The following is a 14,945-nucleotide window of genomic DNA, read 5'->3' as shown; positions in this document are numbered from 1 at the left end:
GAGACAAGATATGTTTTTCATTGGTACTATTCTGGGGTACAGTTGACTTTTTTTTTTTTTTGGACATTATAGAATTTTTATGAAGGGATGCTGACCAAAAAATAGCGTTTATGGTGTTTGCATTATTTATTTATGTTTAATTTCTAATTTAATTTTAATTTCTATTATTTAACATTGCATCATATTGTTTAACCATTTTGTCCAAATGTGGTTTACTACAGACGGTCAACTCAACATGTTTTGTTTTTCTTATAGTGGAAGACGTACAACCCAACATTTTCTCAAGTGGAGATCTGGTTCCGTTTTGTGTTTGTTGTGCTCACTTTCATGGTGACTGTAAGTACATACAGCTGTGTCATAGCTGCCAGTTCTTTCCAACACAAGGAACACGTGATGGGGGGAGAGAAGCTGAGCTCTATAATATATAGGTTCATACTATTTGCAGCAGGATTTCTGGGTTGTAAGCAGAGTAAATCTTGACAGGATTCCTGGGGGAGATTGAGTGATCAGTGTGCGAGTGATCAGTGTGCGAGTGATCAGTGTGCGAGTGATCAGTGTGCGAGTGATCAGTGTGCGAGTGATCAGTGTGCGAGTGATCAGTGTGCGAGTGATCAGTGTGCGAGTGATCAGTGTGCGAGTGATCAGTGTGCGAGTGATCAGTGTGCGAGTGATCAGTGTGCGAGTGATCGGTGTGTGTCCACAGAACGTTGTCAGTCACTGTGTACTGGGGTGGTAAGCAGGTCCATCTCCTGGACCGCTCCGCCTCCTCTCCTATGCTGTAGGGGTGCCTTTACTATACTGGATACCGTCTTTAAGAATGTATTAATTTAAGCCTTAGGTGCACTCAATAATATTGTAGAACTCCTTTTTTTGGGATATACCACAGCCCTTCCTTAATTTATAGATGTGCACATGCCAGCTTTAGGATATCTCATTTGTATGCACCAAGTATAGACCAGTCTAATAGTGAATGACCTTCTCAGTTTGAGTTTATCAAGCATGAGGGCAGGCTTATCTAAGTGGATAAGTGCCAGGATTCCACTTACACATTTATACTGCATGTCTGGATCATAGCAGATATTTTTCCATCTTTTTTGAAGGAGAGAATGCAATAAATTAAGCATAATGTATGAGGGGCTTTGTTATAGCAGGTTATACAGCAGATCTACATCATGGAGGACAGCAATCCAATATATAGCCCTGCAGACTTCTATTATTGCGGAATTACTTAGGATGCTGGTCAGTGAAGTAAAGTAGGGTAACGTGTGATTCCTCTCAGCAAAGCGGGTGGTATATCTTAGGTTATTTGCACATATAGCCGGAGTCTTAGAGCATTCTTCTTCTTGGACTGTTCTAAAGGCTCAAGGAATAAAAATCCTTGTGGAACCTGAGAGAAATAAAAAGTATAAGAAGAAATGTGACTGATTGATGTTCTAGCATGGGTGGCAAATGTAACTTTCTGCTCACTATGGGAAGAATATGCAAATCTGTCTTCCATGATGTAATTAGGAAGTCAGGTGCCTCAGTGTTGCAAACCCTAATTACATCAGGGAAGACAGGCTTGCACATTCCAGTGAGCGCCCTCTATTGGTTTGCAACACTGAGGCACCTGACTTCCTAATTACATCATGGAAGACAGGTTTCTGCTCACTAGAATTCATTTTATCTGTTATTAATAGCTGTTAATAGTGGAGGAGAAAGATTACAGCAGCATGTTCGTTTTAGCTTTGTCTTAGCTATGCTTTGGCTATTGTATACAATAATATATTAAAAGTAAAAAATCAACTACTTCAGTGATGTTATTTTTTTTCTTTCCCAGTGTTTATTTGCACATTCACTTCGAAAATTTTCCATGAGAGACTGGGGTATAGAACAAAAATGGATGTCAGTCCTTTTACCTCTGCTTCTCCTCTATAATGGTAAACAGATTACTATTGTTTAAGCGTTTCCTAAGATTTATCTGGTAGCGGAGGGCTTGCTACTTCACTTAGGTCTTATATAGCCAGGAAAATGCATATGGAAGTTTGGTTCTGCTGATCTATAGCTCTTAGACACAGCGGTATATTTAGTACGTTTCGAACAGACATATTTTACTTATTTATATGGATGTATGAATATTTCATTCTGCTGATCTCTTAATGTATCTTAATGTCTGTATGCAGCACTACCCACTGGCAAAAAGTGGCCTCCAGGGCAAAATCTGCTGTCTGTCACTTCTCTATGTGGCAATAACACATATGGGAGCAGATATTAAAAAATATATATATATATATATATATATATATATATATATATATTGAAGGTTCTATTTTAGAGATCCTGTGACTGCCATATTTACAAATGAAGAGAAAATATATTTAAAAAAAAATACAAATAAGGAAATAAAATAAAAAGCACCGCCCTTGCTAATGTAAATTATTACCATAGCTGCTGTTTTAACCAAAGACTATAATTACAGTTCAAAACAATAGGAAGAGAACTGGGAACCCGATGTTCTATGTTATTTTTGATTTTGGTGTCTATTTGCAAATTTTAAAAAAAAAGTATGAACTTTATTTTTTTTATTTCACTTTTTGTACAATTTTGAACAAGAATAAAGCTAGAAAAAAAAGCGTATTTCTAAAAAAAAAAAAATAATAATTAAAAAATAATTTTTTAAAACAAATTTGATAGATGGCACAAATATGATAGTAGTCCAAGTAATAAAAAAGTGAGGGCTTTTAAACCACTGCATGTACTAAAAGTGTCCAGGCCCGTAAGGTCTGGTAGCTAATGGGTTAACCTGTTCTCATTTGTATTCTTAACTTCTAGTGGAAATGCTTTTTATTTTTGAGAAGTAAGTAAGGTGATCTAGCGGTGAACAGTCCATTTCCAGGCAGACAATGTTTGTCCTGTTTTGTTTCAGACCCATTCTTTCCTCTTACGTTTCTGGTTAATAGCTGGTTCCCTGGTATGCTGGACGACCTCTTTCAATCACTGTTCCTTTGTGCTCTCTTGCTCTTTTGGCTCTGTGTCTACCATGGGATTCGGGTGCAGGTAGGTTCTTTGAATTATGTTTTGTTTTTTGCACATTGCGAAATTATATTAAGCAAACAAATATAAACGTGTAATACATGTCTTGTAGTGTGAATGATTATTCCTAGAACCCACACAGTATAATGCTTCAGTAGTGCCCCCTGCCTCCCACATAGTATAATGCTTCATTAATTTTCTTCTTCACACAGTATAATGCCATATTGTTGCCCTCCATTCAGTATAATGCCACATTAGTGCCCCACACACATTATAATGCCCCGGTTATATTGTGTGGAGACTCCAATACAACATTATACCATGTGGAGGCTACTAGTGGGGCTTTTTGTGTATGTGCACCGTAACAGTTAGCTAATAAAACCCTCTTTATCTTTATTAGCATACCACTTAGGGCTCGTTCACATCTGCGCCAGGTCTCCGTTCATGCAGGTTTCCGTTTCCTGCACAAAACTGAGCAGGAGACGGAAATCTGCAGGACTCTTTCAAACCCATTCATTTGAATGGGTTTGAAAGATGTCTGGCCATGAGCGCCGGTGAGCGTTTTACGCTCTCCGCCGTGAAACCGTTTTTTTTTAAAGAGTCGGACATGCTGTACTCTGTGTCCGATTTAAAAAAACGGTTTCGCGGCGGAGAGCAGAAAACGTTCACCGCCGCTCACGGCCGGACCCGGTCTGACAGCTTTCCATCTTCTGCATGCAGAAGACGGAAAGCTGAGAATGGACTCCGGGTGCTAGTGTGAACCTTGCGTTAGTGGCATCAACTCTTCTACTGCATTTGTTGACCAGTGAAGGCTAAATTAATATGAAATAGGTTTTTTTAAACATGAAAAAAAAAAACATAACATTTAATTGCATTTGTTAAAAGCTACTTATAGCCCATAAGTGAAACATCAAACATCTATAATATATCCACAATTAAACTTACTCCTGGTAAGAAGACAGGTAGTTACTGGAATAAAGCTATATCACCTCTTTACATTTAAGAAGAGTTCACATCTGCGTTTGGTATTCCGTTCGGGAAGTCCGCTTGGGAACCCTCCAAACGGAATACTGAACGCATTAACAAGCAGTGAGCTTATGAAAGCACATGGACTCCATAGACTATAATGGGGTCCGTGTATTTTCCACACGCTGTCTGTATGAGTCATGTGGAGAGAAAAGTACTTCATGAACTACTTTCCTCTCTGCATGACTCGTGTGGAAAACAAACGGACCCCATTATAGTCTATGGGGTCTGTGTGCATTCAGTGCTGACTCGGTATTCCATTCGGGGGCCCCCATGCAGACCTCCCGAATGGAATACCGAACGCAGATGTGAACCAGGCCTAAGTCTGTGAAGAAGAGAATTACGGTATCCCTATTCTGGACCTTTTACATTCCCTAATCCGTACTCTTAGTGAATAAATGAAGTAACCGCCTTTGTGTTTCCTATATCGTTCAGATTGTTCAGCAATGGGCCTTTCCAAATTGATGTGCAGCAGCAATTGCTTTCATAAGATCATTGATGATGTTTTTCCTTCTTGGCATTGTCTTAAAGGGGTTGCCCAGAGAGTGTTATTTCTACTCCCCTCCCTTCCCCCATTGCTAGTCTTTTGATGCAGTATTTAGGCTTCCTGGCTGGTCTTGTGGTTAGAACCAGCCCCTAGATGGTTTTACTTCCACTCCCACTGGGACGTGTATTGCTATGGGGACTGGCAGATTATAATAAAGCAGGCATTTAAAAAATAAAAAAACAAATGACAAGTTTTCCCACAAATTTGAGCATCAAACTGCTCAGCTCCTCCTGATCTAGAACATACTGCTTGCCGCTCGAGCACCATGTACAATGTGACAGGTTTCCTTTAGAGACAGATCCATTCTCTTTTGTAAGGGAAATAAAGCTTTGTAAAATAACACCAATTTTCACAGAATTTTAGTTTTAATGTATGTTTATTATAACAGAATCGTGGAAATTTTGCACTTCGCAACTACTATTTTGTTAATCACTGCAATGCATATAAAATAAAACCTGAAGCGGATTTGCAAATAGTCTTTAAAAAATATCCATAATTTTGTGTCAAAGGGTACAAATGGAATACATGACTACAGGATCACACAGTAAATTTATAGACTGTTTTTCATTGAAAATGTATCAGAGCAATACAATTGATTGGATGATTGGATGCACAAATTTGTTAGTAGTATTAAAGTCATTAATGCATTATATAGATAATTAGTTTCCTCTTTTTTTCTATTTAGGGTGAAAGGAAGTGCATGACTTTTTATTTGCCAAAATTTCTCATTGTTGGACTGCTTTGGTTTGCTTCTGTGACGTTAGGAATTTGGCAGACGTAAGTATTGGTGCTGTTGTTGATCATGTTTGAAGTTCAACATAATGCATCCTCCTTACAGAATTACTTTGTTTTACACACAAATCGCTTAGAGTTAGTCAGATACAAGATATTTGATACATTTAGTAAAACCCTTGCTAAATATTGTATCTTGAATTTGATCAGGGTCTTAGTTGCACTTTTCAGAAGTGTTCAAGACTAGAGATGAGCGAACACTATTCGAAACAGCCCTTTCGAATAGCACGCTCCCATAGAAATGAATGGCCGCTTCGAATAGTGTTCGCTCATCTCTGTTCAAGACATTTATGATCTCAGGCCTTAAACTTCTTTGTGTTTGCTTCTTTTGACCAGCGTTAATGAGTTACGTGATCCAACTTACCAATACAAAGTAGATACCGGCAATTTTCAGGTGAGTTACTGATGGTATTATAGTAAAAGGCTTCTATTGTACATTCCAATGTGTCAGTGTTCTTCTGGATTTAGTTGTTATTCAGTCAAAACATACATCATGGACAAGTTACTCTTTTTTAGAAAAAGAAAAGGTGGTTAGTGGCAGTAAAACACATGAACAGCACATTAAGTAACATATTTTGTTTTTGTTTTTTGTTTAGGGCATGAAAATTTTCTTTCTAATAGTGGCGACTTTGTACATCCTGTATCTCTTGTTTCTTGTTATACGGGCATGCTCTGAATTGCGAAATATGCCCTATGTTGGTGAGTATATTTAGAAGTATGTACTGTAAGTTTCCCCATTTCACAAATTAAAAAAAAAATAATAATAATTTATTCAAATTTATTTCAAATAACTGAATTTTCATTATATGTTTTTCTTCAATTCCTAAACAATCAATACAAAGTGATTAAAAAGTTACATATTGTCGAAAATGGAATCAAAGCTACAACTTGATCTGGGCTCATTTGTTTGTTGTTTTCAGTGCATATTCTCTTGTAAACTTGTGCAATAAGTATAATAGCTTTTTTTTTTTTTTTTTTTTTTTTTTTTTTTGCACAAATCTGCGTTATGCACAAAGAATGATGAGTTTTTTTGGTTACTGCCTTTGCCTCTTTTTTGAAAAGGGTGTGTGTCAAAAGAGTGTTGGGATGGTGTCATCTGGTGTAAATGGGAAGGGGAAAGTACAGCAGCTATCCCTTCAGGCACACAGCTCGGCGGAGTCATATAGCAGTTGCACAATCCGTCATCTCAAGGATTATGAAATAGCACCAGTTGTATGCATGATACATTAAAGAATCTTCTTATTTAAGGGCATGCTGCAATTTTAATAATGCACATCTTGATCTTTTCTGATATGCATTCCCTAATTTTCACCTGTAAAATCTATTTCAACACTGGCATGCCTATCAGATTTTTTTTTTATACAGATCGCGTCCTCTGTTCGCCATGTAGGAAATTTGAATAATGCATGTTTTGTTTCGGAAACAATGTAACTGGAGTAATGCAATATATTAGCATAGTTTTCGTTTTGTGTTTTTGTTCTTTTGGTGTGGAATTGCAGCGCTGAAAAATAAAATAGCCTCCAATTGACTTCAGTGGGTTCCTTTTTCTGGCATACTCTGCTAGTAGAAAAAGGAACCCATTGAAGTCAATGGGAGGCTTTTTTCTCAGCGCTGAAATTCCACACCAAATTCCTCACCATTTTTCTCCGTGTGAATGGACCCTAAGTTTACACTGACAATTATTTCACAATGGTTGAGATAAAAGAAAAAAAAAAAAAAAAACTTTTGGTAACATTTTTTTTGTATGTATTATTACTATGTGGATATTGTTGATGATTATATTATGTGATTTATTTACTGTGTAGTAAACTTCGACCTTGTTATTGTCTCCTGAATTTGTCAGTGACAGCAAGTATTACATTCTGTTTCAGATCTGCGGTTAAAGTTTCTTACAGCCTTGACGTTCGTAGTGCTTGTTATCAGGTATGTTGGTTATGGGGACATCCAGCTATAATAGAAAACGTGTCATGATAGTTAGGGCTAGTTCACACAGAGTTTTTTGCAGGCGGATTTTGACGCGGCATTTGCCTCAAAATCCGGTTGCTAAAAAGGCTCCCATTCATTTGGAAAAAAAAAACGCTAGCGGGAAAAAGAAGCAAGATGCCTCTTCTTCTTAGACAGCCGAGACTCACTCCTGATTAGGCCCGTTCATTGGGGCCTAATCAGGAGCGGAATGCCGCGACTGAATGCTGGTGCATCGGCATCTCGTCGCAGTTAGCCGCACGTAGAGTTCACACGGCGGAATTTGGTTTCCGCCGCGTGAACATACCCTTATAATGGTTTTTATTAATGGATAACTCGGTAACCTTTTATGTTTTTGCTAGGAGTGAGTCTCGCTTCTGAACCCTCACAGTTTTACAATTATTCTATCTCTACCAATCCGGAGAGCTATGAGGTTTTTCCTACTGTCTGGTGATGTGTCAAGGTCCCAGGCAAGCCTGCACAGAAAATAGTTCTTTGTTCATGTTCCCGCATAGAGTTGTTTTCTGTAACGTAAGAAAGAAGACCCCCATGAATATCCTGATCTGACTAAGCACTTCTAGTTTTGAGGGTTCAGTGCTGCTATCACTGCAGGAAAAAGCTTTTTTAGCTATTGTCCAACCATATTTATACAGTATGGTAGGTCCAGAATACTTTAGTGACTGGTTTCCTAAAGGACATAGAGGACTTTTCATGTTCTCTAACACATGCCATGTTACATATTGCTGAAAAGCAGGCAGTGCCCTGAATTCAGGTATGTGCCACAGTGGTTAAGAAATCAGTGCAGTTAGTTTTGGTGCCAATCGGGGAAATACCAGCAATATGTAACATGGCATAGGTTAGGACATGAAAGTTCCTCTTCAAAGGGGTTGTACATGTCTTACCATTATTGACCTGTCTTTATGATAGGTCATCAAACTGCGATTGGTGGGGTCCTGACATCCAAGCCCTGCATTGATCAACTTTTTAGTCTATGAACCTGGAAGCAGATGGCCCTATATACTATGGAGTGACCGAGCAGCGGTTCTAAAGCTCAGCGCTGAATCATTTGAATGGGAGCTGAGCTGTAATATTGCAGTTGTCAGCCTCAGACATATATCTTTCAAAACTGCATATGCCAAAATAACCTGTAAATGTATCTGGGTATAAACATGGGAATATGGTCTTTCTAAGTCAGCCAGTCCCTATGTAGCAGAACTGTAGCAAATTTGTCCAATTTTGTGGGTTGTTTTCAATTGAGAGTGTATGTGCTTTCTTTGTAGAAAAGGTTGTAGGTTGTCACTTATTGCTTTTCTCTTCTGTCTTTTAGCATTGTCATCCTATATTTAAGATTTGGGTCACAAGTATTACAAGATAATTTTGTTTCGGAGCTGACTACACATTATCAAAATTATATCCTTTTATATCTGATTAAGACAACTTCATTACATGTTGGAATTGTGAAGCTCAAGATCCTGTGTGTGGTGTTACATGTGGCTGCAGCAGTGCCTCAGTGATGTGAATGGGATATGGCCAATGAGCATGTGTGACTATAACCATTAATGGAAGGAATATGCAAATCCGCCTTCCATGATGTAATTAGGAAGACAGTTGCTGCCTCATTGTTGCAAACCAATAGAGGGCGCTCACTGGAATGTGCAAGCCTGTCTTAAGACAGGATTCCAGTGAAATAACCCAATAATGGCTGCTCCCTTTAGCTTCATGCCCGACCTTCCAAGAGGCCTTTGTTTAGCAATGACGCTGGGATTATTACCAGGTTATAGTCTCTCAATCGAGGACAGCTGTTTCGATCTGGTTGGATCTCATCAGCCCGATGTAGAGAGGACTATAACCTGGTAGAGGTGAGAGGCTTAGACAGGGTTCGGGGGATATTGTCACTCCTTAGGGAGAGACCACCATATAGGTGTGTGGAGATTTGTTAAGCCTTTAGCACTCCACTTTGCAAGGAACTATGGGAAGAATATGCAAATCCGCCTTCCATGATGTAATTAGGAAGACAGTTGCTGCCTCATTGTTGCAAACCAATAGAGGGCGCTCACTGGAATGTGCAAGCCTGTCTTAAGACAGGATTCCAGTGAAATAACCCAATAATGGCTGCTCCCTTTAGCTTCATGCCCGACCTTCCAAGAGGCCTTTGTTTAGCAATGACGCTGGGATTATTACCAGGTTATAGTCTCTCAATCGAGGACAGCTGTTTCGATCTGGTTGGATCTCATCAGCCCGATGTAGAGAGGACTATAACCTGGTAGAGGTGAGAGGCTTAGACAGGGTTCGGGGGATATTGTCACTCCTTAGGGAGAGACCACCATATAGGTGTGTGGAGATTTGTTAAGCCTTTAGCACTCCACTTTGCAAGGAACTATGGGAGGAGTGACAATATCCCCCGAACCCTGTCTAAGCCTCTCACCTCTACCAGGTTATAGTCCTCTCTACATCGGGCTGATGAGATCCAACCAGATCAAAACAGCTGTCCTCGATTGAGAGACTATAACCTGGTAATAATCCCAGCGTCATTGCTAAACAAAGGCCTCTTGGAAGGTCGGGCATGAAGCTAAAGGGAGCAGCCATTATTGGGTTATTTCACTGGAATCCTGTCTTAAGACAGGCTTGCACATTCCAGTGAGCGCCCTCTATTGGTTTGCAACAATGAGGCAGCAACTGTCTTCCTAATTACATCATGGAAGGCGGATTTGCATATTCTTCCCATAGTTCCTTGCAAAGTGGAGTGCTAAAGGCTTAACAAATCTCCACACACCTATATGGTGGTCTCTCCCTAAGGAGTGACAATATCCCCCTATAACCATTAAGTAATGCTTTCTTTCATTTTCCTTAACATGTAACACCAGCAGAGTTTTTATCATTTTATGGCTTGTTAAACTTCTATCTATACACTCTAGCATTTGTGTATTCTCCATCCAAAAATGCTCTTTATGGTAAGTGCTCAGTCACTGCATAAAATCCAGATATTGTATTGTTCTTGACTATTAAAATATGTTTGCTTAAAATAGTATATGCAAATGACAGATTTTACCTTAGTCTTTTGAAGGGGTCATCATATACATATATATCATCTGCAAGCATCTATTTTTCTATTGTATAAGGGCTCCACTTCCATTTTGAGAACTTCCAGTGATGTTCCTCTGCTCCTCGCCCCTGCCCCATCTCTTTGCGCTTTGGGATCCACAATACATGTGTCTTTAGTGAGCCCTTGATGCCGCCCTTGCATCAAGATAGTTCATTACATTTTTATCCTCATGGATGTTTCACTGTCACCTCTGAGTGGGATTATTGGAAACTGTTTAACTACAGCAATTCATCCACAAATTGGCAGAATTGGCACATTAGGCGTGGTTAGGAGGGTTTGGAGTGGAAGAACATGATTGGCCCACCCAGAGCCCTGACCCTCAACCCCATCAAACACTTTTGGGATGAAATAGAACTGAGATTCCAAGCTAGACCCTCTCATCCAAAATCACTGTGAGGCCGGGGCCCCACGTGGTGGAAACACCACAACGCCAAAAATGTGCCAATTTGAGGTGAAATTTTGGCCACTTTCTAGGTGAAGCCCAGTTAATCTGGTCCATTGTTTCTCAAGTTGATCATGGACTTGTGTTCCTACAGGTTAATAATAACATAATTCTGTATACATTGGTTACATGACACAGCACTGATACTAATGTAAATGGAGTGACACACTGGAGCGAAACTGAAGCCAGGACTATTGTTTTTATGGGACATATTCAGTCCATTAGTTGAACCACAAAGCAATAGGCAGTATTTTTCTGTTTGGTTATGGGCGCTGGATTGGTGCATAAAATGTTATCATCCATGTCTGTCTCAGGCATTAAACTATAAGCTAGACAAACTGAACTATGCGACCCAGCTTTACATCAGTTACTTACTCCCTTGAATTTTTGCAGAGTCTCAGTTGAAGGATAACCCTGCCTTCTCAATGCTCAATGATTCTGATGATGACGTCATATATGGGTGAGTTCAGATCATAACTGTTATCTCATGGTATATTGTTATATCTAGTACTTCATTATGTTTCATTTGTTCATTGGTCTTTATTGGCAATATACTGAGCAAAATGTGTGTGTTCTGAAGTACTGCTTCAGAAGATGTATAATACAGATGTTTGTATTAAAGAGGCATCAGACTGGTCTGTTATGGGACATCTGGGGCTAACAATAGTAGTGAGGGTCTGACAGCTGGCTCCTCCAACGATCAGCTGTTTTCAGTAGTTGATACACAGAGAACAGAGCATTGACTCTACTGTGCGACCAAATTGGAGCTCATCTGCAGTAACCTAGTCTGACCACTACAGAGAAAATGGAGCTGTCTACTTCCTCTTTTTTTCCATGTATCAACTGCTGAGAAGAGCTGATCAATGAGGGTGCTGGACCCTCCCTGATCTCATATTGATGACCTGTCCTCAGCATAGGTGATAAAGAGGTTTTCCAGGCTTGTTTTTGTTGTTAAAAAACCCGATTTGAGTTAAAGGGGTTGGCCACTTTTAGAGCTAACAGTCTGTAATGTGTAGCCCAAAGATAAATAATAAACTTTCTCATAGACATTCATTTTCAATTCTACACCTGTCTCTCTATTTTTGAAGCCACGCCCCCCACCCCCCACCCCACTTTGCAAAGTCAGCGTCACAGGTGCTTCCACTCATTTCTATGGGAGCGTGCTGTTCAGATCGGTTGATCCGAGCAGTGTTAGTCCTGACCAGTAATGGGAAATAGATCACACTGAGGCGGCTAATACTATAAGTGATAAGGAGCAGGTCCTTACTGAGTATAGTATTTAGTCACAACTCTATTGTAATCGATGGTGTCCGGTGGCATTTTATTGATTAGTCCATTTGAATTTAGCGCCAAAGAAGGTGTTTTGGTGCTCCATTCAAATTGGATGTATCATAGCAGCCCTCAGCAGCTATTAGTTGTGAAGGACCCCTAGGATTCAGCTCAGTGTTGTGACAGTGACAGCCATTGTGAGCGCATTCTGCTAGCCGGAGGTGTTGAGGTGAATGAAGCTGTGTGATCACATCCTATGTGTGGGCAGCGCTGTGATGCGCCTCAGCCTGGAATGTAGGCCGGGAGTTTTACTTTCAGTTTATTGATGTCCCGCCCACACAGGCCGGCTGAGCTCACACTGCAAAATCTCATTTTAATGGAGAACAGGTAAGATAAATTTCATTTTTACAGCACATTTGTCCTATAACCATATTTCTGAGTTGCCTGGGGCACTGTGGTTTTTTCAGCTTAAGGGTGGCCAACCCCTTTAAATGTGTGTACTTAACCGTATGCCTTATGCATGTATATGTAAATCATGCAGCACAGAAACTACAAAAATGGCTTGTAGTCCCTCATATAGGAACAGAAAATATTGCATGTCTGACTATAAATTCCTCTCCTGCTTATATCTTCCTACAATGCTCCTATGCAGGGAAAATCAATCAGCCTTGAAACAAAGTATATTGAAAAATTTCCATTTTAGAAATATTTGCCTTGATCCATAAAGTTGTACTTACATCATAACGCTACGTGCAAACGATATCCTTCTTTAGTGTGAGGATTATGAAGATTGTTCTGACATTATATACATTATTGCTTACAGGAGTGACTATGAGGAGATGCCGCTTCAAAACGGACAAGCCATTAGAGCCAAATATAAAGAGGAGTCTGATAGTGACTGAGATGACCCCGTTGGGACGAGTGCCTTCAGGACAGGAGGAAACATTCCTTGGAATGGACTATTATGCTCTCACTACACCTCTGTTACCATCCAATGCTGCTCTTTCTACAGAGGATTTTTATGTTTTTTTTTCTTTAAATTGAATCTGCAGGATGGGGATACAGGGAATATTGGTAATGGCGGACTCTCTGTCCTTTACCTCAAGCCACATATCTACTTCTAACAATTGCTCTATATGAGGCAGTGCATCACTGGCCTAGCTATTTTTTTTATAATTCTTCACTACATTTCCATTCTAGAAGCTTTTGTGCTCTTGTCATTGCTATTCAGAATATGTGGATGTTTGGTCGGCATTGTTTATTTATCACTTATATTATTTTCTGAATGGTTACCTATGTAGGTGAGAAGCTCATTGCTATGATGTCTGTTTTGTGAAGGATTTACAAAAGAAATACACACTGTGGATTTTTACATGTAACACATTTCTTTGATAGGGAAACGTACAGATCCTCAGCCCGTATAGGCAAACAAATGGAATCGTTTTCAGGATTTGCTTTAACTGCTACACCAACTATGACAAATCTCACAGCCTGCAATCTACATGGAAATGTATCACTATAGTACTGATGTCAGCTCTACTTCTTTTCCTTATCATTTCCAATAGGACATTCTAGGTTCAGTGCAGGTTTTACATGCCATTCTGCAGATGATGATTGTCTTAACATCAATGTGCAAAGCGTTCCTATATTCTAAATAAGTTTACATTTTCTTGTGAATGGTTCTCTTTTATGTTAAGTGTAAATATGATGTCATTGCATATCATTGTCTATTTCATTTAGGGCTAATGACAAAGCTACAAGCCATACGCATTGTCATTCCCTGAATACACAAATGCTTCCTTGCACAAACTCAGCTTTAGACTTTTATTTTGGGAATACAGTATGTACAACGGTTCAACATGCCCTAGCAATTTATGATCTGTATGATATATGTATAAGAAACAAATACTTTTTGTAATTATATAAAGGTGTTTGTGTTCTTTTTAATTGTTATTATTAAAATTGATAATTCCTAACACAATTCATTATTGTTTAACATTGTGTATAGTGTTTTTTTCTAAGAATATTATTGCCATTTTCAATTCACATTGAAAACGCACTAGGTGGTTCTTTTACATCTAACTAGAGATGAGTGAACACTGTTCGGATCAGCCGTTCCGAACAGCACGCTCCCATAGAAATGAATGGAAGCAGCTGGCACGTACACTTTGCTGGCGGCCGGTCGCTTAACCCCCCGCGTGCCGGCTACGTCCATTCATTTCTATGGGAGCGTGCTGTTCGGAACGGCTGTTCCGAACAGTGTTCGCTCATCTCTACATCTAACCATTATTCTGTATTACAAATATTAACTACTGCCTCTATGAGTATAACAGGAGGGGCTTTCTGTATCAATTGCTCAGTGTTCTAGATCTCTGTTTGCTGTTTATTCATTCTGCTTACTTCCAGTGGATGAAAATCAGTCCATGGTCGTATCATGTATAGTCCATGGTCATGTGATGTGTAGTCCATGGTCATGTGATGTGTAGTCCATGGTCATGTGATGTGTAGTCCATGGTCATGTGATGTGTAGTCCATGGTCATGTGATGTGTAGTCCATGGTCATGTGATGTGTAGTCCATGGTCATGTGATGTGTAGTCCATGGTCATGTGATGTGTAGTCCATGGTCATGTGATGTGTAGTCCATGGTCATGTGAAGTACACCGCTCATTACCAGATATCTGATCACTGTGACTATAACAAGCTGTGCAAATGCGTTTTCATCACATGGACATAGACATTTTTATCCCCTTGAAGTAGGCACAGTGAATGACATCAAGAAGAGATCTTTAAA

At 39.5% G+C, this 14,945-nt stretch overlaps 1 protein-coding gene across 2 annotated transcripts in view; it reads left to right on the top strand.

The window, feature by feature from the left end:
* The window catches only part of TMEM181 (transmembrane protein 181), a 45,578-nt gene extending 31,453 nt beyond the window's left edge, over positions 1 to 14,125 (top strand). For both annotated transcript variants that reach the window (XM_075267704.1, XM_075267705.1), the window contains exons 7-17: positions 256 to 336; positions 1,820 to 1,919; positions 2,906 to 3,036; positions 5,271 to 5,362; positions 5,714 to 5,771; positions 5,974 to 6,076; positions 7,249 to 7,300; positions 8,667 to 8,749; positions 10,201 to 10,290; positions 11,278 to 11,344; positions 12,977 to 14,125. In XM_075267704.1, the coding sequence (XP_075123805.1) occupies positions 256 to 336; positions 1,820 to 1,919; positions 2,906 to 3,036; positions 5,271 to 5,362; positions 5,714 to 5,771; positions 5,974 to 6,076; positions 7,249 to 7,300; positions 8,667 to 8,749; positions 10,201 to 10,290; positions 11,278 to 11,344; positions 12,977 to 13,055 (936 nt within the window). In that variant the 3' untranslated portion in view covers positions 13,056 to 14,125. The remainder of the gene's footprint in view (positions 1 to 255; positions 337 to 1,819; positions 1,920 to 2,905; positions 3,037 to 5,270; positions 5,363 to 5,713; positions 5,772 to 5,973; positions 6,077 to 7,248; positions 7,301 to 8,666; positions 8,750 to 10,200; positions 10,291 to 11,277; positions 11,345 to 12,976) is intronic.
* Positions 14,126 to 14,945: the final 820 nt, after the last annotated feature.

Source organism: Leptodactylus fuscus, chromosome 3, assembly GCF_031893055.1.
Source record: "Leptodactylus fuscus isolate aLepFus1 chromosome 3, aLepFus1.hap2, whole genome shotgun sequence".
NCBI classification, from domain to species: domain Eukaryota; kingdom Metazoa; phylum Chordata; class Amphibia; order Anura; family Leptodactylidae; genus Leptodactylus; species Leptodactylus fuscus.
The sequence above is the reverse complement of the archived record's forward strand: the minus strand, read 5'-3'. Positions and strand labels throughout refer to the sequence as shown.